This window comes from Camelina sativa, chromosome 14 (genome assembly GCF_030686135.1).
Source record: "Camelina sativa cultivar CO46 ecotype springtype chromosome 14, ASM3068613v1".
Lineage (NCBI taxonomy): Eukaryota > Viridiplantae > Streptophyta > Magnoliopsida > Brassicales > Brassicaceae > Camelina > Camelina sativa.
Genome location: NC_141893.1, coordinates 32,769,812 through 32,792,740, shown reverse-complemented (window position 1 = coordinate 32,792,740; position 22,929 = coordinate 32,769,812). Strand labels below are relative to the sequence as shown.

Genomic DNA, 22,929 nt, shown 5'->3' with positions numbered 1-22,929 from the left:
ATTCTTCAAACGTAAACAAGAACCTGAACAGAAAAATCTGAATACAATCAGAAAATAATTTACTAGATTAAACTACGAAGATTCTCATTTCAACATTAACATGATTTGAAATTTAGTATCCCGCAACTACACAACTAAAATATCTTAGTTGAATATAATATACCAGTGGTAGATTTTCTTAATCATAGCGTTAATAGAATATACCAGTGGTAGATCTTCTTAATCGAATTATCCTTTCTTGATGATATGATAAGATCAAACTGTAATCTCGGCGACTATATCCTAACATATTCGCTGCTACAATTACTATATAAACAACCCATTAGCAGCTTTCTACAAACCATCAAGCAATTACGCAAACAGCTATCTTAGCATTTTTAGCAAACGGTTTACTCAAAATGAATGGTCTAATGGCAATGTCTTACCTTGCTGATTTCAAGCCGTACAAAAGCACTTGGCGTGTTCAGGTTAAGGTCCTACATTCGTGGAAGCAGTACACTGCCCAGTTTGGAGAAACATTTGAGATGGTGTTAGCTGACCGGAGGGTTAGTTGTTATAAACATAGTATCTTTACGAGTATTTATTCAATAAATAGAAAACAGCTTATATTCAATGTTTTAACTGCTTCTTTTTCGTTTACAACCACCATAACCAGGTTCCAAGATTCATGCTTCCATCAAGAAACAACTTGTGTGTAAGTTCGAGAGGCAAATTACAAAAGGTGAGTGGAAGGTCATTGAAAATTTTGGATTAACCCAGGTGAAAGGCCAGTACAGGGTTACCAACCATCCGTTTAAGATGGGCTTCGTGAACAACACTCATTTAACCCCGTGTGTGCCCATATCTGATGATATGTACCTCACATTGCCCAACTTTCAAAACATCATTGTTGGGGATCTTAATCCCTTCTACTTGATTGGTAAGTTTTTGGAAGCATGAATTTTTTCTTATTTAAAATTTAAGCTGCGCTATTTCTAAATAAATAACAACTAAATGGGTGTTTACATGACATGTATTTCTCAGATGTTCTTGGTCAAGTGGTGAATGTTGGCCCAATGGATACCATTGAGGTAAACAACAAACCCACCAAAAAGCTGGAGTTTGAAATCAGAAACATAAGGTAAAAGAAATGACCTTCCCACTTATTTTACTGTCAATAAAACCATCCCTAATTTTTTACTATGTTATCGTTGATGTAGCAATGACCGTCTACCGTGCACAATGTGGGGCAAATTTGCTGATCAAGTTTACCAAGCATGCCAAGACACGGCTGGTCAGTTGGTGGTTTGTTTGATCAGATTTGCAAAGATTCATACTTTCAGAGGTAAGTCATATTCAACCTTATTAAATCATAGTTTTAGGAATCATAAAAAAAATTAAACTGTTTAATTGTTATGTCTATAGGTGAAAATCAAATCACCAATGATTTTGATGTATCTGACATCATCATCAACCCGGATTATGCTGAGGTGATTGAATTCACGGCAAAGTAAATTAGCAACATGACCTACTACTTCACTATTGTAGATCTTAAAGTCATATGGTGAATTTAATACGTTGTGTTTTTGTTTTAAATCCAGTCTGCCCAACGATGGTCTTAGTCTGACTATCAGTCAAACTAAGCCACAATTGGAGCTAATGGCTCATAATGGTGACTTCTTTGATCAGTATCCTAGAAAGACAATCGACCAACTGCTGGGTCAAATGGAGGTAACTAAATCAGGAATTTAGATATATATTGTTGTGTAAATTTATGAATATTCAGTTTTATATATCGCTTTTTCAAATCACCAGGTTTCGAAATGTAAGGTCATGTGCACAATCGCATCAATTGATACGGATATGGGTTGGTTTTATCTGGGGTATAAGAAATGTAGCAAAAAAAATGGAAGGAAACAAGAAGAAGGAGACTTCTTTCCTGGCAAAACCAAGAAAGCTAACTTTCTGGTGTCCTAAGTGCAATTTGAACATCACACAAGTCGTACCAAAGTAGTTTTTATACTTAACAGAAACAAAGTACATTTCTCACGTAAACAATCAAATACTTCAGAACTGCACATAATCACAGACTAACTTTCTCATTCATAGGTTCAAGTTACATGTGAGTGTCATAGATCAGACAAGAGAGATGAAGTGTATGCTGTTTGATGGTTCAGCTACTGAGATTGTAGGACAAACTGCACATGACCTACTTGATGGGGTTTATGATGATGATGTAAGTACCATTTGTTAGTTATAGTTTTTTTCTAATTAGTCATAGAGATGCTAATATTCCGTTTCTTTGGCCAATAAATGTAGCTATAGGATCCATCCAATCTACCTCTTGCTCTGAAGAATTTGGTTGGGAAGACATTTCAGCTTCTGGTGTTAGTTGAAAGTGACAACCTTTATGGTGGCAATGAAACATACCGAGTTGGAAAGATTTGGCCAGGAACAGAAGGGGTGATGAATGATGACCTTGATGATTCAGAGGGACAAGGCAACCCATCTCAAATCATTTCCGGTGATCAGGTAGTTATTTATCGTCTTTAAAACATAGATATAGTCAATTTTCAGTAATTTAATATAAAGTGAAAAGTTTAATAAAATATGTGTATTTTAAATTACAGGAGATTTTAATGCTTACCAATAGCAGTGAAACATCTGCTTCTGATTTCTCTACTCCATCATCAAAGAGGGTTAGAGAAAACGATGAAGGAAACTCAATCAATAAGAAGAGCATGGGAAAGTCAATCATGTTTGAAAAACAAGATGAGAAGCTGATGAAACTGAAGGCAGTCAAATTGGAGAAAATTGAGGAACAGAAGGGAGTGAAAATTGTGAAAAGGGAAGGTGGAAAACCAAATGAGGATCTCCCTCATGAGGTGGACAATGGAGATACCAAAGAATCAGAATATGCAGCGAACTGAGTCGCTACAAATCAAGTGTCAAGTGGAGGATGTTGGCCTAATAAAACAGCGGGCAGATTTTAGACTTAATTTAGGGTTGGCTTTTAGTTTTTTATTTTTATTTTCCAATACACTACATTTACTATGGATAACATTAGTAGAATTCTCTTCTACTATAATATACGTAGTGATTTGTTTAGTATTTGTATTTTGTTTAAAAAGGCAAAATCATATCAATAAAAAACCACTTTTCCCGCCATATATTTAATCATTAGACAATACACTAACCTGTTAAGCTCGGCATATTCAACAAAATCTCCAACCAATTTTCCCATATTGTTGTCATATTAAAGAAGAACATAATGTTAATTACAGTGGAAAATCAAAAATATGACTAAGTACATCATAACTTTATGTACAATGATCATCCCCGTAAAAACACAATACTTATGATTTCATCAAGATATAGCTCAGCTACGCGAACGAATTCTGTTAAGAAATCTAAATCTTATAACTTTATTTGTTACAAATAATCAAATAATCTTCCTATTTTTAAGTTAGCAACAAGCATGTGTTTAGAAAATTACGGTTAAGTTGTTAAGATAGTAACCACATTAACCTATATTATATGGATCTAATATGTTTGTATAGATACTAGATGGAGATCATATAAACTAGAAAGTCATCATTCCTTTCACATTTTGTTATTTTGATCGAAAACAAAAAGCGTCATAACAAAGGTAGAGTATTTGAGATATCTGCGATACACTATAGGTCTATATAGTAACTTCTTCCCTCTGTTTTATAGTATGAAGAAGAGGAAAGCACCGTCGAGTGAACAATGCAAACAAAATGTGGGAGAGATGATGGATAAGGATCAATTGTAGCTACTGGATCAGGATTTAGATGCAATATGGCTATGATTACTGAAGAACAAGAAGACTCGGAGCCTTGGTTCTTTGATAGTGGGTGCTCAAGACACATGACTGGAACTAAGAGTAATCTACAAAATGTTAAGAAATTGAAAGGAGGTACAGTAACATTTGGAGATGGAAGTCATGGTTTCATACAAGGCAAATGTACAACACGTGATACTTAGCTTCCACAACTTGTGAATGTCTATCTAGTTCAAGGATTGCATGCCAATCTAATAAGTATTAGTCAACTTTGTGACGAAGGATTGTCAGTGTTGTTCACAAAGGTTGATTGCAAAGCATTGGATGAATCAGGTAATGTCAAGTTATATGGTGTGAGATCTGGGAATAATTGTTACATGTGGGAGAAACATTCAATCAAATGCTACAGTGCTCAAGGGAGTATAGATCACTGGCATCAACGACTTGGTCATATGACGTACATGTTATTGGGTTATGCCGAGAGTAGTACAACATTTAGAGTCTACAACAGACGTACAAGTTTAATCATGGAATCAGTGAATGTAGTTTTTGATGATCAATCTGTAGCTGTACGAGATGATGATTCAGACAACGATTCAGAACAGGTAAGTATCACTAAAGCACACAGTGAAGGTACTGAGTTGGACATTCCTGTTACAAAACCAGAAGAAGTACAACAAGTACATAAGAATCATTCTGCATCTGATGTCATTGGAGACTTGAATGAGAAAATGAAGACTCGAGGAGTGCAGATTGACTTTAAGAAGATGACAAGTTACTTTACAACTCTAGAAACCTTTTTCTATGAGTGTTTTGTATCGATGATCGAACCAAAGAATCATATAGAAGTTGTTCAAGATGATTTTTGGATTATAGCCATGGAAGAAGAACTGGAACAGTTTGAGCGTAATGATGTTTGGGAACAAGAACTTGAAAATCCACTTAGTATCATTGGTACTAAGTGGATTATCAAGAACAAGATTGATGAGAGTGGTGTTGTGGTTCGCAATAAAGCAAGATTGGTTGCACAAGGATATACACAGATTGAAGGGGTAGATTTTGAAGAAACCTTTGTACCAATAGCAAGGCTTGAGTCAATAAGACTGTTTCTAGGAATGACTTGCATTCTGAACTTCAAAGTTTTCAGATGGATGTTAAGAGTGCTTTCTTGAATGGGATTTTACAAGAAGAAGTATATGTTGAACAACCCAAAGGTTTTGAAGATCCAGTTAGGCCTGAGTATGTATATAAACTAAAGAAAGCTCTTTATGGTTTGAAGCAAGCACCAAGAGCTTGGTATGAAAGGCTGACTAGGTTTCTTATGGAACAAAACTATAAAAGAGGAAGTGTGGACAATACTCTGTTTATCTTGGAACAAGATGATGATATCATGATGGTTCAAATTTATGTGGATGACATTATCTTTGGAAGTACTTCAAAGGAGTTGGTGGGTAGGTTTGTGAGTTGTATGATAAAAGAATTTGAGATGAGTCTGGTTGGAGAGTTAAAGTATTTTCTCAGATTGCAGATTACACAATCAGATCAAGAAATTTTTATTTCACAAAGTACCTATGCTAGACAACTTCTTAAAAAGTTCCAGATTGATAAGGATGTAGATGTCAAGCAATGATACCTATGAGTACTTCATTGAAACTATCAAGAGATGTTGATGGTAAGGATTAGTGATGTTAAAATGGGTTATCCGCCCGTGGGCCTAAACGGGTTCGGTACAAAAATTTAGGCCCGTTACCCATTTATTTACATTATAAAATTTACATGATCTATATGAGTAGAACCGTTTAGCTCCACGGGATTAACGGGTTTGACTGCAACTAAACGGGTAGCCCGTTTATTTTTTCTTCCTAAACTCTTTTTTCAAAACGTTGACGTTTTAAACATAGGGCTTCAATACAACACCTCTAACCCGACCCTCGCCGCATCTGCCTCTAAAAATCACCGCCTCCTCCTCTGAACGTCGCCTCCTCCTCCTCTGAACGTCGCCGCCTCTCCCCAAGTCTCCTTGAATCTGCGGATCTGCCTTCAAAGCTCTTTGTCCCTTAATCCATTATCGCTCTTTTGATTCTTAAGGTTTGGGACATAGCACCGTAATACTACTGTCGGAGATTGAGACGTTGTGCGGAGGTGAGTTAGTTTACGGCGGGAGGCTTTGGCCACTACTTACATCGTGGTGTGGTGTAATTAGAAATTTAGAAATCACAGTTTTTGGTTTTCTTTTGGTTAATGACCAATTTTTAAAAAAATATGTGATGTAAACATGTTTAAACGGGCTACCCATAAAACCAATCTATATAATGGGCAGGGCCTAATCGGGTTATTAAATTAACGGGTCTAAACAAGTTTGTTATTAAATGGGCAGGGTCTAAAGGGGCAGAATCTAAAAGGGTAGGGTGCACCCATTTTAACATCACTAGTAAAGATGTAGATATCAAGCAATATAGAGGGATGATTGGGAGTTTGCTATATCTTACCGCTAGTAGGCCAGACTTGAGTTACAGTGTGGGTATATGTGCAAGGTATCAGTCAAAACCTAAACAGTCTTACCGTGAAGCAGTCAAGCGAATTATCAAGTATGTCAAAGGAACTGTTGATTTTGGAAATTGGTATTCTAAGGGTTCAAACAAAGGTTTACTTGGTTATTGTGATGCAGACTATGCAGGAAGTGTAACAGATCAAAAGAGAACTAGTGGGGGTTGTTTCTTTCTAGGCAACAATTTAATAGCCTGGTTGAGTAAGAAACAAAATTCAGTGTCTTTGTCTACAACTGAATCAGAATATATAGCAATGGGGAGTTGTTGTACTCAGTTACTATGGATGAAACAGATGTCAGCAGATTATGGTATGGATTCAGGGGAGCTACAAGTGTATTGTGACAATAGAAGTGCAATTGACATCTCTAAGAATCCAATTCAACACTCAAGAACCAAGAACATTGATGTGATACATCACTTTATCAGAGAATTAGTTGAAAAAAGCAAGTTTTGATTGAGCATGTTGATACTAAGGAACAATTAGCTGATATTTTCACAAAAGCCCTTGATTTTAATCGATTCTCTCCCTTGAGAAATTCGATTGGTGTTTGTGAGATGTGAATCAATCACAAGATGGTTCAAGAACTTGTACAAGAGAAGATAGGGTTTAAGAATCTGGTGCAGGTTAAATGTTCTTGAGAAGGTTTTTGGTTTATTAGGATCGGTTGTGGTTTGTGAAAACCAGAGGTTATGGTTTGGGCTTGTTAAAAAAGGGGATTTGCTCAATATTTAGGAGAATATTTTTGTTGAGATATTTTTTTTTTAAAAGGGGAAGTCAAGAGGCACTTCATATGTGTCGAAGAAGAAAAAAAAACAAAAGAGAAAAAGAAAGAGGAACGAACCAGAGATGGTAGGGGCGACTCGAAGTGGGTTGGTGCGTAGAGAAAGGAAGTTGGAGATGTCTCGAGGTGATGGAGTTGTCAATCGACCTCAGTTGGTTGATGAGTTGAGTGATGATGAAGAAGTTCAACCAAGGATTGTGCCGTATGGATTCGACAGCGATGATGATTTATCTAAAGGAGAATCGGAGAAGAATCAAGTAGATCAAGGGGTAGATGATCTCCAAGGGGAAAATCCAATTGATGATGAGGTGGAGTTTGTTAGCAAAAGAAAAGGGAAGGATCTTGTTTCGGAGTCTGATACAGAGATTGAGATTGAGGAAATCTCTGTACAAGAGCAGATTGAGAGACACACAAAGAAGCAGAGGATTAAGAAACAGAGAGAAGTTGCCTCCGCTAGCAAGAAGAAATCGAAACGACCAAGATCCACAGAACCAAGTGCTAGGAATGTTTGGGCTAAATTTGGGTTTCAATCTAATGTGTTCGTCTCCAAGGAAGCCAAATTAAGGTACTCTCATTTCTTTTCTAGGAATTTTACGGCTGAGAGACAATTTGATATGTCTCAAAAGGATGAATTTGGGTTCATTGGGAAGATATTGTTGTTAGGACTTGGAGCTACAGTTCATGATGCTTTAGATGATGTCAAAGAGGTTATTTGTGAATTTTATGCAAATTTGCCAAATGGAAAAGCAAAGGATGGTGTTCAAGTGTTTGTGAGGGGACATTGGTATGAATTTTCTCCTAAGGCAATTAATCAAGCTTTTAGTATTGCGCCTTTGACTAAAGCTGAGAAGAAAGCTGATGCAGCAGAGATAAGTTGAGTAAGGATGAACTTGCAGAGTTTTTAAGTGACAGGGACAAGTCGACTTGGGCTAATTTGAAAGTTAGGGATCTACCTGAAGAGAGTGCAGCTCTATTGATGTTGGCAGCACATAATTGGGTTCCCTTGAAACACATGGATCATCTTTCGATAAGCGAGCTCGAGTAGTATACAAGATTATCAAGGGCATTCGGTTTGATTTTCGGCAGCTGATTTATAATCAGATTATGAACATAAGTTGGAATGAAGCTACATGTTATGTGATTTTTCCAAGAACGATCTTTGAAATGCTTAGAGTTCAAGAAGGTCTGCTTGAATTGTCAGATGAAGAGCAAGATGTGTATGTTGAGTTTTATACTAAGGATGTCAGAAAAGGGTATGCATATGGTGTGAAGCATAAACTGATTCCAGAAAGTAAAGAGCCGACACCAGTTCCTCCAGTTAGCAAGCAACCGGATGAGGGATCTTATTCTACTTCTGAAATTATTCAGTTGGGTAGCATTCGTGTGCCACACATTGGTCAAGAAAATGTTGAGATCTCGTATGAAGCATTGGTTGATACAGCACAAGCTCTACAGAGACTTACGGAAATAGTACACAGGCTCATACAGAATCATCCACTTTCCAAGATGATTTAGATGTTTTTTCACTGTTGTGTTCTCAAGCAGGGGGAGAAGGAAAAGGAGCTGAGATTCTGGGGGAGCTTTATGTTATGTTTTTTGTGAAACTTTCAACTTTCGATGATCATATTTGTTCCTTGTGTTTGGATGTTTTTGGTTTATATTTTGGACGGGATTATCTTTTATGACTTTGAATCAGATTCGAAAATGTTTGTTTTAAATCTAAAAGATAAAACACAACAACAAGATGCTTATGCTTGAGAAGCACAAAGTTAAAAAGGGGGAAATTGAGGATGCAATATTTGAACAAGAGAATGAACTACTTCAGAAGGACAGAATGAACTACATCAGAAGGACACAACACTAGTACAAGAACATAGTATCAAGTTATCTATGTCGGCAATATCAAAGAAGGGTCTATAAAGCTTGAAGACTTACACAAGATTAGAAGGCTTGAGAAGCTTCTAGAAGGCCAAAGAGCTTCATGTTTACAATAGGAATGTAAACATGAAGAAAGAGGAAAATTTCCTAAATCATAAAGAAAAAGGAAATTGTCCAATTTCTATTAGGATTAGAATAGGTAGTTTGCCCATTGTGTGGCATAGACCTAGTTCTATAAATAGGGTGCGAAGGCTGATTGTAAGCTTTAGCACAAACAAGAGAAAATTAACCTAGCTACTAAGTTTTAGTCTTTAAGAAAAGAAAAGAGGTAAGAACTTAGAGAGAGCATGAGGTTTCTTTAAGAGAGTTTTGAGAGATTAAAAAGATTGTTTAGAACAAACTTGTAAACAGATTTTCTATTAATCAAAAGAGAGTTTAAAGAAATCGTTGTTACTTTGTTCAGATCATAAGTTCACACACTTTCAGATGTGAAGTTTACATGAGGGTTCACATTGCTTTGACACGGGACTTTTTCTCAACAATAGTTTCAATTTATTATCTCGTAACCGAATCATAAGCATATTCAAACCACTATGAGTTGAACGCATACGCATATCTTGGTTTAACATCCGGTCTTGGTTTTTAAATACAAACAACGCTTTTGTATTACACTTAAACATTTTACCAAGTATTTCTAGTAGTGTAGATCGAGAGCAGTAATCATGTCTACATATAAATTAGAAGTGAGAAAAGTACACATACAGTCGTCTTGCACTAATCAACCTTTGAGGAGTTTTTTTTTTGTGCACCCAACTTTTATATTAAGTCAACCCATGTTTACCTCATACAAACTTAAACACCGCTTCGCAACAGAGTCAGCTAAAACATTTGCTGCTCATGGGATATAACGACAAGTAAAACTAAGAAAGTTATCTACTCCCAGTAAGATATCCGATAAAACACCATCTACTTCCAAAAGAATTGATCGAGAGTTGATAGCTCCAACCAATTGTAGACAATCCGATTAAAGATAGAAATGCTCGACTCCCATCCTGATCGCATCCTGAAATGCAGCTCTGCATGCAAGGCTTTCCGCCATTAGAGCTGAAGAAACATTCTCACAAATAGCAGAATGTTGAGTGAGAACACCAGACGATAAGAAGGTTCGAGTCCAACAAGCCCCGCCACTCTTGTCTCTGACCTCCAAGTGGCATCAGAGGTACTAGCCATACTTACCCCCGGGATTCGAATGGACTCTGGAGTAGTTCGCTTTTGTCTAGGACCTGAAGAAGCTAGAGAGGATTTATGGCCTGAAAACCACTCCTTTGCATCCGCGATACACGTGATCACTGAAGACACTTTGATTTCTTTCTTTCCAAAGATTCCAGCAGACCCACAGCGCCAATGGACCTGGATTGATCCCCGACGGTGGGAGGCAAAGTTGGGGATTTACCAACTTCAGACCACTTCTTACGTTTTCCACCTGATTACAGGGAAGTACCTGCTTAAAGGGTGCAACTCGCCAAACGTTTTGTGCAAAAGAACAGGTGAAAAGTAAATGCACAATAGTTTCAGGTTCTCCACACCAAGGACAGGCTACATCAGTGTTAACACGTCTTTCCGCGAGCTTTTGTTTTGTGGATAAAGCCCCCAGAAGAGCCTTCCAGAGGAAAAGCTTAATCTTAGGAGCTGTAACAACAGACCAAACCTCAGCAATCCAATCTACTACTCCTAGATGTTGTCCTTGTACCCCTGCATCTGTTCCTCTTTCCAAAAAGTACCCTGACTTGGTACTATAGTCCCCTTAAGGGGTTCCTAACCATACTTGCTTATCTACCGCTCCCAGTCTGCTTGGTTTAATACTTAGGATTTGGTCTTTGACAGACGGGAGAAGTATCCCGATCTTTGCCTCATCCCATTCTTTCGAGTCCTCCACAAAGAGATCCTTTACTAGCAGCTCATTACTCTCCCTCGTTGTTGGACCAAAAGGTTGTAGTCGTGAAGTGTTGGATAACCATGGGTCATCCCAAACTTTGATGGATGCTCCATCTCCAACAACCCAACCTAGATTCTTTTTCAACAGATCTCGCCCCACCAACACACTTCTCCAAACATGGGATGCATTAAAGACGCATGCGACATCCAGGAAAGAGGCATCAAGGCAATATTTACCAAGCAGGATTCTGGCTAGTAAACTTGAGGGATTGGAGAATATCCTCCAGCTTAGCTTCCCCAGGAGTGCCGTATTGAAACTCTGAATATCTCGGAACCCAAGTCCGTCATCCTTCTTTCCACAAGTCATTTTATCCCATGACACCCAACACATACTCTTTTTCCCGGAATTAGAATCCCACCAGAATCTAGTGAGACTGTATCGAAGAACAGAGTGACACAGGAAGTTGGAAACATGACATTGAATAGGTTGGCATTGCAGTCAGTACACTCTTCAACATTACAAGTTTCCCCGCTTGTGACAGCTTCTTAGTGGACCACGCTAGTGATTTTTGTGATATCCTATCTACGATAGAGGTGAAGAGATCCTTCTTCTTCCTACCAAAATGCTCTGGTAGCCCCAAGTACTTTCCAGCTCCTCCCTCCTTCTTTAAGCCCAATACTCGCATAGCAGACAGTTTTTGCGATTCAGATGTTCTTCTTGAAAAGGAGATTGAGGATTTCAGTGCATTGATTTTTTGATATGACGCTCTCTCATATTTATCCAAAAGTTTTTTCAGATTCAAACACGATTTCTCGCTAGCTTTACAGAAGAACATCGTATCATCTGCAAAGTCCCGATAGAACTTCACTGCACAAAATAAAGATATACGGGGATAGGGGATCTCCCTGCCTGATTCCTCTTACTGGCACCACACGCCACTGGAGCAACTCGTTTACCAAGAATGAATAAGTCACAGTGGAAATACACTGCATAATCCATGAGGTCCAACGGGGGTGAAAGCCTAAACATAGAAACACCTCTTCAACAAAACTCCATTCCACCTGGTCGTACGCCTTGCTCATGTCGGACTTAACAGCCATAGAGCAATATTTCCTCGCCTCAGAGTTCTTAAGGTAATGCAGGATCTCATGAGTTATCAATACATTATCGGAGATAGCCCTTCCTGGAATAAATGCCGACTGGTTCTCCGAGATTAAGTTCTCCAGGAGTGGTTGCAGGCGCTTAGTCAACAATTTGGAGATTATTTTATAGTAGACATTGCACAGGGCAATTGGTCTATAATCCGTCACTGTTCTTGGACCCTGGCCTTTGGGGATCAGTCTGATATGTGTCTCATTCAGGTTTCTTGGCATGACCCCCGACATGAAGAGCTCCTGAATTTCCTTGACAATGGCTGGACCGACCGCTGTCCAATTGGAGCGGAAGAAACAAGCTGAAAAGCCATCCGGTCTTGGGGCTTTGTCAGGATGAATATCGAACAGAGCCGCCTTTATCTCTTCTCTTGATGGAATGAAAATCAGTTTTTGGTTCATCTCCTTAGAGATACGAGGGGAAAGAGCTTCCCTAACAATCTCCACCATATCAGCTTTATCATCTCCAGCAACTCCGAACAGATTATGGAAGTAAGAAGTAATTACAGCCACAATCTTACCTTCTTCAAAGAAAGCTTCAGCCGCATCATTTTCAATAATTGAGAACTTATTGACTGCCTTTCTCCCCTTGGTGACCGCGTGGAAATAACTAGAGTTTTTATCTCCCAGGCATAGCCATAACTGCTGGCTACATTGCTTCCAAAAGTTTTCCTCCTCTTTGTAGGCTGCCTCCAACTCGTCATTGATCTTTGTTAGCAGTGCCGCATCATTGACAGGACTTACCATTGCCTGTTCTAGTTCCTTCTGGTGTAGTGCAATTGCTGCTTGGTTATTTTTGAAGTGGTCTTTATTCCATTGAACCAAAACTTGTCTGACCCCAGTGATTCTTCTTTGGACCGACCGCTCATCATCTTCTAGCCAGACTTTTTCAATTAGAAATTTGACTTCCTCGTTATCCTTCAGGCTTCTGTCATACCGGAACCAACCTCTCTTTTTCTTTTGACCAGCTCAAAGGAGGTGATCAATGGTCTATGGTCGGACCCCTCAAAAGGTAAATATGTGCAAGCAACCTGTCGGAAGGATTCAGCCCACTCACTGTTACCCATCGCTCTATCCAGTCGGCACGTGACTACGTCATTACCTCTTACACCTTTCCAAGAGATAAGATTACCAAAGTGGCGAATGTCACAGAGATCACATTCCGACAGAAAGGATCTAAAATCAACAAACGTCCATTCCTCCCTTTGAGGGCCACCTTTCTTCTCCGAGTTATCAATTAGATCATTAAAGTCTCCTGATAAAAATCACGGGCCTTCTCTATTGGCACCAATCTCCCTCAGACTATCCCAAACCGCTTTCCGCTTCCTAGGATTTGGATCACCATACACAAACATAGCAAAAAAGGTCTTCCCTACTGATAGATACTTAGTATCAGTGAAATTATTACAAGCAAACAGGACTTCCACCACCTGATCTTGCTTCCAAAAAAGCGCCAGACCTCCCCCTCCATGTCCATGGGGAGGTACTAAAGCAATATGAACAAAAGTTAGACCGTGCACCGCCTTCAGCACCACTCTCTCAGCATTCTTCATCTCAATGAGGAAAATAAATTATGGCGACTCCTTATGATAAATCGCTCTCACTCTCCAAACTGTCTTGGGATTCTCCAACCCTTGACAGTTCCAATAAGCTACTTTTACGTGAGGGTATTGGGTGGATTCTGGAAATTCAACCACAGGTAGAGGAGAGGTAGGAACCTCATTCCCTTGCGTAATAGCCACTGAGCTCCCCTGACCTTGAAGATCTGAAGACCGAGCTCCACTTCCTCCCTGTCCATCCGCCAGCAGAGAATCCATGTTTAATTTTCTACGGGGATTAGTCTGATTATGGAGCAGTTTCCTCTTTTTAGATCTTCCTCCCACAACCACTCGCAGGCTCAGTTGAGCTTTCTTTTTCCTAGAGCTTTCCCAGGGGGACGCCCAGGCAGTTTTCCAGTCTTATGTTTTACTGTTGTTTGCTTGGCAGGTCGGTGAGGTGAGATAATCTTGTTTGATGGACCCAGTCTTAACCGGATGGGAATCTTATCCACACTTTCCCCTCCTGCAGAGGCCACCGGGGAGGTATTATCTTTTACAACTGGAAAGAGTCCCAAGCTATTCCTGACCATTCTCACTGATGTTTCTTCCACTTGTCCTTGGATCTCAACTTGTCTATATCTCTCTTTTCGTACCGCGCTCTCTATAGGATCATCACAATTTGCGTAGTTAGACATCACCTCCTTAACTTCTTCTATAGCTGCTTTCACAGCATCCAGAGGTAATCTTTCCTCTGGAGCAGTCCCACCTAAAGCCAGTGAGCTTTCCCCAGGACTCAGCCCCCCCACTGCACGATGAGCTCTTACACTATCCCCATGTGATCTCTCTTTGGATGTCCTATCATTCTGGAGGAAGTACTCCTTACTCTATTTCAGTTCCCGGGAGCCCCTAGAGTAGTATCTAGACCGGTTCTCATCCGAGACCAGGGAAGGACCCCTACGAGACTCCTCTGTACGGGAATTACTGGGAAGAGTTCGGGCATGATACTCATGGGAGTGAGGGCGAGTGTCATAGCTCCCCGAATAATCTCTACGTCGCTTTGGAGAGTGGCCTCGATAAGGTACAGGGGGGGGGGGGGTTCCCAACTTCTAACTCTTTTTCCCCATTCCCTTCCTTTACTAACATCAGGGGATCCCCTTTCCTTACGAGTAGAAGTCCTTTCTCTCTCCCGGCGAAAGTTAGTGCCATGCTTTGTTAACTTAGACTTTAGTCTGCTCCCACCACCTTTCTCCATGGTTGAATTGGTAGCTCTTTCTGCCACCTCCGGGCATTCCTTCTCATCATGGTCAAGCCGAAAGCAGCCCTTACAGTGTCTCTTTAGTCTCTCATCATTTACCAAAGTAGCTTCAATCTCTTCTCCATTTCCAAATTCAACGATGGAAGTCTTAATTAGGGGCTGAAGGCCGTTGATAAGGACCCGCATCCTTGCCATTGTCGCCGTAACCTCGAGTTTAGCAACCTTTCCTATATCATCCCCGATGCTTCGAATAAGAGTTTCCGTCCAAAGGTGAACAGGGATTCCGGTGACCTGGATCCAAAAAGGGATATCTGAAGGAAAAGACTTAGAAATCGTCGGTTCCCATCTTTGCATAAATAGCATGTATCCTGCAAAATGATATGACCTGTTTTCCAGAACAAATTGTAGATCTTCCTCACTGGCAAATTGGAACTGGAAAAGACCCTGCTCCTAATGGTCTGGAAGAAGTTTTCCAGTGCTCTGTAAAGAAAGGAATTAGACACCACGCCCTTTGCAATGAGGGATTGGTGATTCACCCTATAATGGTGAGCTTGTGCCGGAGGAGGAGCTCTGAGTTATCACTGACAGGCGCCTTGATTCTAGACACCTTAGGACCCAAACCTAGTGTCGCAATTGCCTTTCCTTTCGCCGCATATGACAATCGGTGAGACATGTATCCAAGAGTTGGAGTGAAGACCCAGACCGGGGAAGGACGCGTTGAGAGAGAGGTCACAGTCGGCAGAAATACGCCTGAAATCTAGAACTTGATCTAAAATCGAAGGATAATTTGAATTTTTGGTTAATGTATCTGGGAGCGTTTTCTCTCTCTACTTTCTCATGGCTTATCCCAAGAAGTTTTTTCTTTGTTTTGTTTTTTTTTTCAATTAGAAATTAGGAAAAGAAAAAAATAAAAAAAATTAGGGCTAAGATCACTAAGCATCGGCCCTAATTATATAAAAATGCTCACCAAACAAAATACGCAAATGGATAAAAATCGGCAATTAAGCATCGGCCCTAATTATAGCAGGGCCTAGAAGAGGGCCCATTATGATCGTGGCACTATAAAGTCAGTTCGATATCGTCCGCGTAAGCTCTGAAAAAGTGATTCTAGGGTTTGAAACATCCGCCATGAAAAATCATCTGGAGCAGCAGTTCTCCAAGGATCTATTGATCGCACAATCTTCAAACTCGGTAAGAGAAGACTCAGACCCAATCCCATGTGACCTTCTTTTTGATATCCTCTCGAGAGTCCCGGCATATTCTATAGCTAGGTTTCGTTGCATATCCAAATCATGGGAATCCATACTTCGTCGTCCTGATTTCACGGAGCTGTTCCTGACTAAATCTGTATCTCGTCCACGGCTCCTTTTTGTCGTCACAGTTATAGAAGACCCAGTTAATAAAGAGTCATTTGTCTTCTCTTCGCCTCAACCTCAAAATCCAGATGATAACTCTTCTCTCGTAGCCACCCTTTATAAAAAGTGTTTTCGCAAATATTTTCCACGGGATATCAGTCCCCAAGTAGTCCGTGGATTGGTCTTCCTTCATAGTTGGGGAAGAAGATCGCAGGTGATCTTTAACCCCGTTACTGGAGAGTCCATATCTTACCCAGTGTGAAAGCTAGCGGTATAAAGGGAAGCTATTTTGGCTTTGATCCGATCAGCAAACAGTTGAAAGTGTTGTGTATCACATGGTCACGTTATGGAACACCTCATTGGATTTTGACATTGGAGACTGGAATAAAACGTCGATGGAGGACGATCCAAGACCCAGTACTTCCCCATCATTATATGGATGATAGCAGATGCATAAATGGTGTTCTGTATTACGGAGCAACATTTCCTGATGGATGTTCTAAGATGGTTTGCTTCGACTTTAGGTTTGAGAAATTCAGCTTTGTTAAACTACATAAAGACATTGTCCCTAGTAAGAGGTTACAATTGTTCAACTGCAAAGGTAAATTAGGTGCACATCAGTATATCCAATGGGGTTGTGAAGAAAGATTTTGTGTTGTGGGTTTTAGAAGATGCTGGAGAACATAAATGGTCGAAACGCATATGCATATTGCCATCCAAAGTCGACAAAGCATGTTTCTTTCTTGGAATGACTGGTACGGGTGAGATTGTGTTTTCTTTGAACTCAGGCTATCACCCTTTCTGCATTTCCTACTACAATATAGAGAGGAACACGGTTACAAGAATCAATATTCAGGGTTTTGAAAAGTTTCAGCATAGTATGACTCATGTTTCCACCTTTCTGGACTATGAAGAAAATTTAAAGGTTGTGTAATATTACTGATGATGAGTTCAAGGCTTCATTACGTGAGACTTTATATTTTGGATTTCAGCTCTTATAATATTGTGTTCCTCGTAAGATTAACTAATGTTTGGATTTTATCTTAAAAATAGATCTAATTAAAATATTGATCAGTGTATATAACTAAGATTTGATCTAACTAAGATTTCAGCTCTTATTTCTATGTGGCCTTTGTCTTTTAAGTTTTAAGATATCAAATCTTGTTTCAAAACTTTTGTCTTACTTCAATTGATCAGTGTATAGACTTCTTAGTTACTTTGTTAGGTTATGTTTTCAGTCCATAACATTGCAAGAATTGGATTCTTATCTATATCAACCATGGCTTGATCATCATATCTAATAATAAGAAGAAAAACAAATGAGATTTTGAATCAAAACAAACTGTGTACATATGTAATGTTTATGTAACACTAGTATCATATACAAAGATAACCAATTCATATTTTGATCTCGAGATCTCTCTTGAATGGGTTAAACATATTAATTATTTATTCAAACATTGTTGTTGTTGGTCCCGCTTGAACCAATAATGCAAACTACACCTTTCTTCTCTCTACTCAAAAACTTCTTAAGCGAACTTAGCCTTGTGAACATCGGTGACTTAGGTTCTTCTTCTCCGATTCTCTCGGAGAAATTCTCATTTGTATCCGCATGAATGTCCACTACAACCGTAGTCACTTCTTGTGCTCTGTCACATGTATCAGTAGATTCTTGTTGATGATCGTTAGAAGAATCTGCGAAATTTCCAGTAGGATAATCTTCAGTAACAATGAGGCATGCGCTTCTAACAGAGCAAGATCCAAAAACACGGCTTTGATCTTGAGATGGATTATGCTGATTACTCGAGTGCCCTGGTTCAAAGTTTTGAGTTTGAGATAAAGCCTCAAGGTCTTCAGAACTTTCTCCATGTGCCGTCTCTTCCACGGAACCAACTGTGTTTCTACATAAAGGACAAGTGGAATGAGACTGAAACCACATGTCGATGCAATCAACATGGAACCCATGATTACACCTTGGTAACACCCTAGCTTTGTCGCCATCAACGAGATCAGAGAGACAAACGGCGCATTCTAGCCCGTCTTTAAAGTCCGTAGACTTGTAAACAACAACATGGATCGATTGGAGGATTTTAGAATCAAGACCGGTATTACGAGGAGGATCTTCTTGAGCTTGAGCAAAGACGAAACGACGTCGTCGATGGTCACGGCCGATGACTGTGGAGCCAGGATCGTCGGATTGGATTAGGTTTAGGTTGAAATGTTGTTCCACACGCCACCAAAAGAGTCTAGCGTAGAGATGAAGCAAGAGGAGGAACATAACCCCTGTGAAAATTGACACGGTTGCGAATAAAAGTACTTTTCCCATAGTCTCTTCTCCTTCGAATTTTCTGAAAACAGAACTACTAGATTCTTCGTCCATATCGCTGACAAAAAAATGAATTTGGTTCAGAACAAAGATTGTGAAGACTTAGAAGAACAGAACATATATAAAACCCGAAACATCGATGCTTTATTGAAAGGGGTGAATCTATTTAAACGGAATGTGATGAGATGAAATAAAGAGATGCTTTTGAAGTTGAAGTCTAATTGGAGGTCCATTAATTTTGAAGAATTTGTCTTCTCGCTCCAGGATCCACGGCAATATGTATGTAGATGAGCATCAAGACTGGTTCAAGGATTTTTTTATAAAGTTAGGGACACAAGTCAGTGGAACACGCTATTGAGGTTATGACTTGGTTTAGTCAATTTCTCCAAATCATGTAAGTCAACATCAGCTTTGAGATATAAACGTTTATCATCATATTTGGTATATATCAATACTATAAAAACAAAATACGTTTATCACCGGAGAGCTTGACACCTTCGGCCTCAACATGGTATCGATACATCAGTTAAAATCATTAGTCAATAAAATTATAATAAATAATACAGAACACCTTTTACTTTGCCAGGTCACATAACCGTCTCTTCCTTAAAAGCATCTCGAAGGTAGACTCTTGTGTCTTTCTCTTCCTAAATTTTCTCTCTTCCTAAATTTATCTTCTTCGAATTTCAGAAATCCCATGAAACGATCGGACCCGTTTTTTTTAATTAATAAATAATAAATATAAATATAATATAAACTACAACTGGTGGTCTCATACCCACTAGCCACCTATCCACAAGCACAACCAACAGCGGAAATAACCATATCAATAAATATCCAATAATAAAATAACCAATAATAATCCATAACAACAATCCAATAATCAACCATCAGCAAACATGAAACCGGCAACCTAACAATGTTTCTAAAGACCCAACTCTAGCAACCTAGCAACGCCAAACAACACCCAATCAAGTTCCTAGAACATCCTCCTCTTCATCGCCTTGATTCCACGATCACACTTTGCCTTTACTTGCACCACAAACACATATTGAGATGCATGAGTATTTGATAAACACTCAGTGAGGCAATCCTCCCATCTACTGGGCTATACACACAAGCAACAATAATACCAATGTTCCAAACAATAAACAAACAAGACAAACAAACCAGGGAAACAAACATCATCTCGCTGGAAGGGAGGTGTTGACCGACACCAGACAAGTGTCGACCGACACTAGCCTTGGTGTCGACCGACACTACCCCACAGTGTCGACCGATGCCCAATTTGCTGGTGTCGACCGACACCAAGTGGTGTCGATCGACACTCCCTCTGCAACCACGATCCGCTCGAAGCCGAGAGTCGAATCTCACTTCCCAACCTCTTCCAAATCGTCTAATACTCAAAACCCAAGCCAAATACGTCTTTAGGAACCTGTAGCAACCAATCCCCAGCAAGAAAACACACAAAACAACAACACACAAGCAAGAACAAGGAAGTCAAAGGCATAGATTAGCCATGGTCATGCACTCACCTCTTTGCAGGAAGTTTCTGAACCACATCAACGAATCCAACCCTCCTAGCAAGCCTCTAACTCCTTCCTAGCCTTGGATCTCTCAAGAAACAGCAAGGAATCTCACAAATTTCTCTCAAAAGCTCAAGAACAAAGTTTTCTCCCTTTGTCTCTCAAAAACGTTAAACGGCGACAAAGAAAAACCCCAAAAACCCTTCCTTTCGTCGACAAACACTTAAGTAACCCGGTTCAATGGTTTCCCAAAACCAAACCGAACCAAAACGACGATTACAACATTCTGGTCGAACCAGAAAACCTTGGTGTCGACCGACACCATCATGGGTGTCGATCGACACCCATCCCCAAAACGCAGAGTTTTGGTTCGTGGGCGTTACATCTCTTTCGTAAAACAATGACGTCTATGGCTGCAACCACCAATTTCACCAAATTGTTGCTCTTTCCTTCCTCCCATGGTTTAGTCTCTCTTAAAAATCCCTACTTTAATCTCTCTCTCTCTCTCTCTCTCTATTTAAGTTTCAGTACTCTGTTGTGCATCGGGGTTTCATCTGAATTTTGATTAATCTTTGGTAATTAGACTTTATATTTCGTATTTGTAAGAGTTGAAAGTGTAATTTTGTATCTACAAGTGTTTTTTGGGATTGCAAATTCGATTTTGTTTTTTTTCTATCAGTTTCAGGAAATGTGAGCTTGAATTCGCAGAGAGGTTAGTAGTAGTACTACTAAGAAATGGCCGAAACAGAACAAGTCAAGAAATGGTTACAGGTCTCTCCATGTGAATGGACTATTCGGAGGTGGAAACAAATATAATAACAGTGAAGATGGACAATCTAAGGTATACATTAGATTGGATTCAGTTATTTTCAAGAAGTTCGTCTATGTCGGAAACTTCCTTTGCTTCAATCTGTTTTTTCTTGTGTGATGTTTCCGAAGCAGGGATATTTGAGAATATGCAGAATATGTATGAGACTGTGAAGAAAGCTCAAATGGTTGTTCAAGTGGAAGTTGTGTGTGTCCAAAAAGAGTTAGCTACGTAAGTTACAAGCTATTAAATTTTATTGAGTTTCTCTGCTATGTTTATTGAGTTTCGATGTTGCTTTTGTTCCATTTTCGCAAAGCTGAATTTGATGGTTATTGTGAAGGCGAGCTTGTCAAGGTTAGTGCAAATATTGTTATGTTCTAAATAGATGAGTGAACATAAGACTATAAGAACTGCCTTTATATCAATAAGTTAACTATCAGTCTATCATCAAGGACTCATCACCGTCTCTTTTGGTTCTTATTTGAGTCTGTTTTCCTAAAAGATTCTTGGTGGATGTAAGAACGGTGTTTACTACTGTTTTGTTATGTCTTTGAGAAATCCAGACTAACCAGTTATTTGAGAAAGAGTCATGGCACAAACGTACCAGAAAAGCCACATGGGGTACAAGATGGAACAGTGCTCCCTAGAGTTGATAACTTGCACATTTTGGAGGGTTTGCTACTGGTTTTCTACTTGTATTTGTGCTCTTAATCTGTCCCCATTATGGATGGGTCAACCAAAGAAACGCTCCTGGAGCTAAACCACACAGGTACAAGATGTATCAGGGCATATTTTGGACCATCTCTCTTCTCCTCTTGGTCGCTGGGTAAGTGTTACATTTCTCTGTTATTCACCCTCCACGTTAATAGCTATAAATCAGTTTGTTTGTTTGTTTTCCCTATACTCATAGTTCATAAAGGCCTGCTGCAGATTGAGTAAATGATGATATTGTCTCTTTGATTGACAAGAAAAGTTATGAACAATCACCAAACAAAGTTTCTTTTCTTGTCACAGTTTCATTGCTGGATTGATCTCTCTCTTCAACAATGTCGATGGAAAAGAACATTGCTCATGGTGTCATTATCTTTCATGTGTTCCAACTTCTAAATGGAGCTGTAACCGAGAACCAGCCTCTTGCACGGTATAAATCCTTTAGTTCCTTTTTTTCGTATCTCAGTTTCTCGAATCCCTTTTCAATGTCTCCTAATTACATATCTCTTCTTCTTATTTTTGTTTTCTGCAGACGACTCAATTAGGTAACCAATTTAGCATGACTTGTTTGAGAAATGGGAAATCAGCATCTTACATTTTGGCAAATCCCCCGGACTCACGGATTAATAGCTTATGTGTTCAGCTTTGCCGTTGATTTTTACTTACTGATTTTTAGAATATATACAAACTCACTCGTGTGTACACTCTGTATCTTCTTCTCCTTCTCATTTTTTTCTTGCTTTATTGTGTATATTTTATAGGAGCCTCCTTGCTTTATTGTGTATATTTTTTAATAACATGATTTGACAAGAACGACACTCTACAATCTCAACTCTTTGTTTGATTTTTGTTGTTTCTGTTACTAATTAATTTAGGTGAACTGAAACATTATTAGATAACCATCAACTAATCTGTACTGATATATCCGAGGCAGCAATGGAATTAGGTTCCGAAGTGAGTAACTATACCTACCTTTTTATGGAACAATCAAAGCTGACATCATGTTATTCGTTTGTTTCTCTCTTTTGCTGACATCATGTTATGTGTTTTTTCCTGTGGCAGAAATTTTCACAACTGCTTGTTACAGAAGCATACAACGACGCACATGTCAAAAGTGTTGTGGTAAAGCAATCAAAGACCATTTATCACAGTGCAACCAAAATTTTATTTAAAATTTTATAATTTTCAATATTTTATTTTATTCTACATAAACCCATATAGGTTTCTACCATTGGAGATAATTAATAGTAAAGAGTCTCTTAGCTTAAAACGAAACAAATTTAATAATTAAAATAATGTTGGGATACCATAGGTTTTTGCATTAGAGATG

At 39.1% G+C, this 22,929-nt stretch overlaps 1 protein-coding gene and 3 pseudogenes across 2 annotated transcripts; 3 read left to right on the top strand and 1 right to left on the bottom strand.

Moving 5' to 3' along the window:
- Positions 1 to 398: 398 nt before the first annotated feature.
- On the top strand, positions 399 to 2,909 carry LOC147928938 (uncharacterized). The gene is made up of 10 exons (XM_087486327.1): positions 399 to 545; positions 760 to 919; positions 1,024 to 1,120; positions 1,200 to 1,324; positions 1,405 to 1,489; positions 1,581 to 1,710; positions 1,795 to 1,862; positions 2,089 to 2,215; positions 2,305 to 2,511; positions 2,610 to 2,909. The coding sequence occupies exons 1-10, from the start codon at positions 399 to 401 to the stop codon at positions 2,907 to 2,909; spliced, it is 1,446 nt and encodes a 481-aa protein (XP_087342453.1).
- Positions 2,910 to 16,001: 13,092 nt separating this feature from the next.
- LOC104744156 (putative F-box protein At1g53360 pseudogene) lies at positions 16,002 to 17,228 on the top strand (annotated as a pseudogene).
- A 318-nt stretch (positions 17,229 to 17,546) lies between these two features.
- On the bottom strand, positions 17,547 to 18,780 carry LOC104742903 (RING-H2 finger protein ATL60 pseudogene; annotated as a pseudogene). Its single transcript, XR_015579195.1, has one exon. The product of XR_015579195.1 is annotated as an RING-H2 finger protein ATL60 pseudogene (transcript).
- A 1,700-nt stretch (positions 18,781 to 20,480) lies between these two features.
- LOC104744155 (nucleoid-associated protein At2g24020, chloroplastic-like) lies at positions 20,481 to 22,844 on the top strand (annotated as a pseudogene).
- The last annotated feature ends 85 nt before the right edge of the window (positions 22,845 to 22,929 follow it).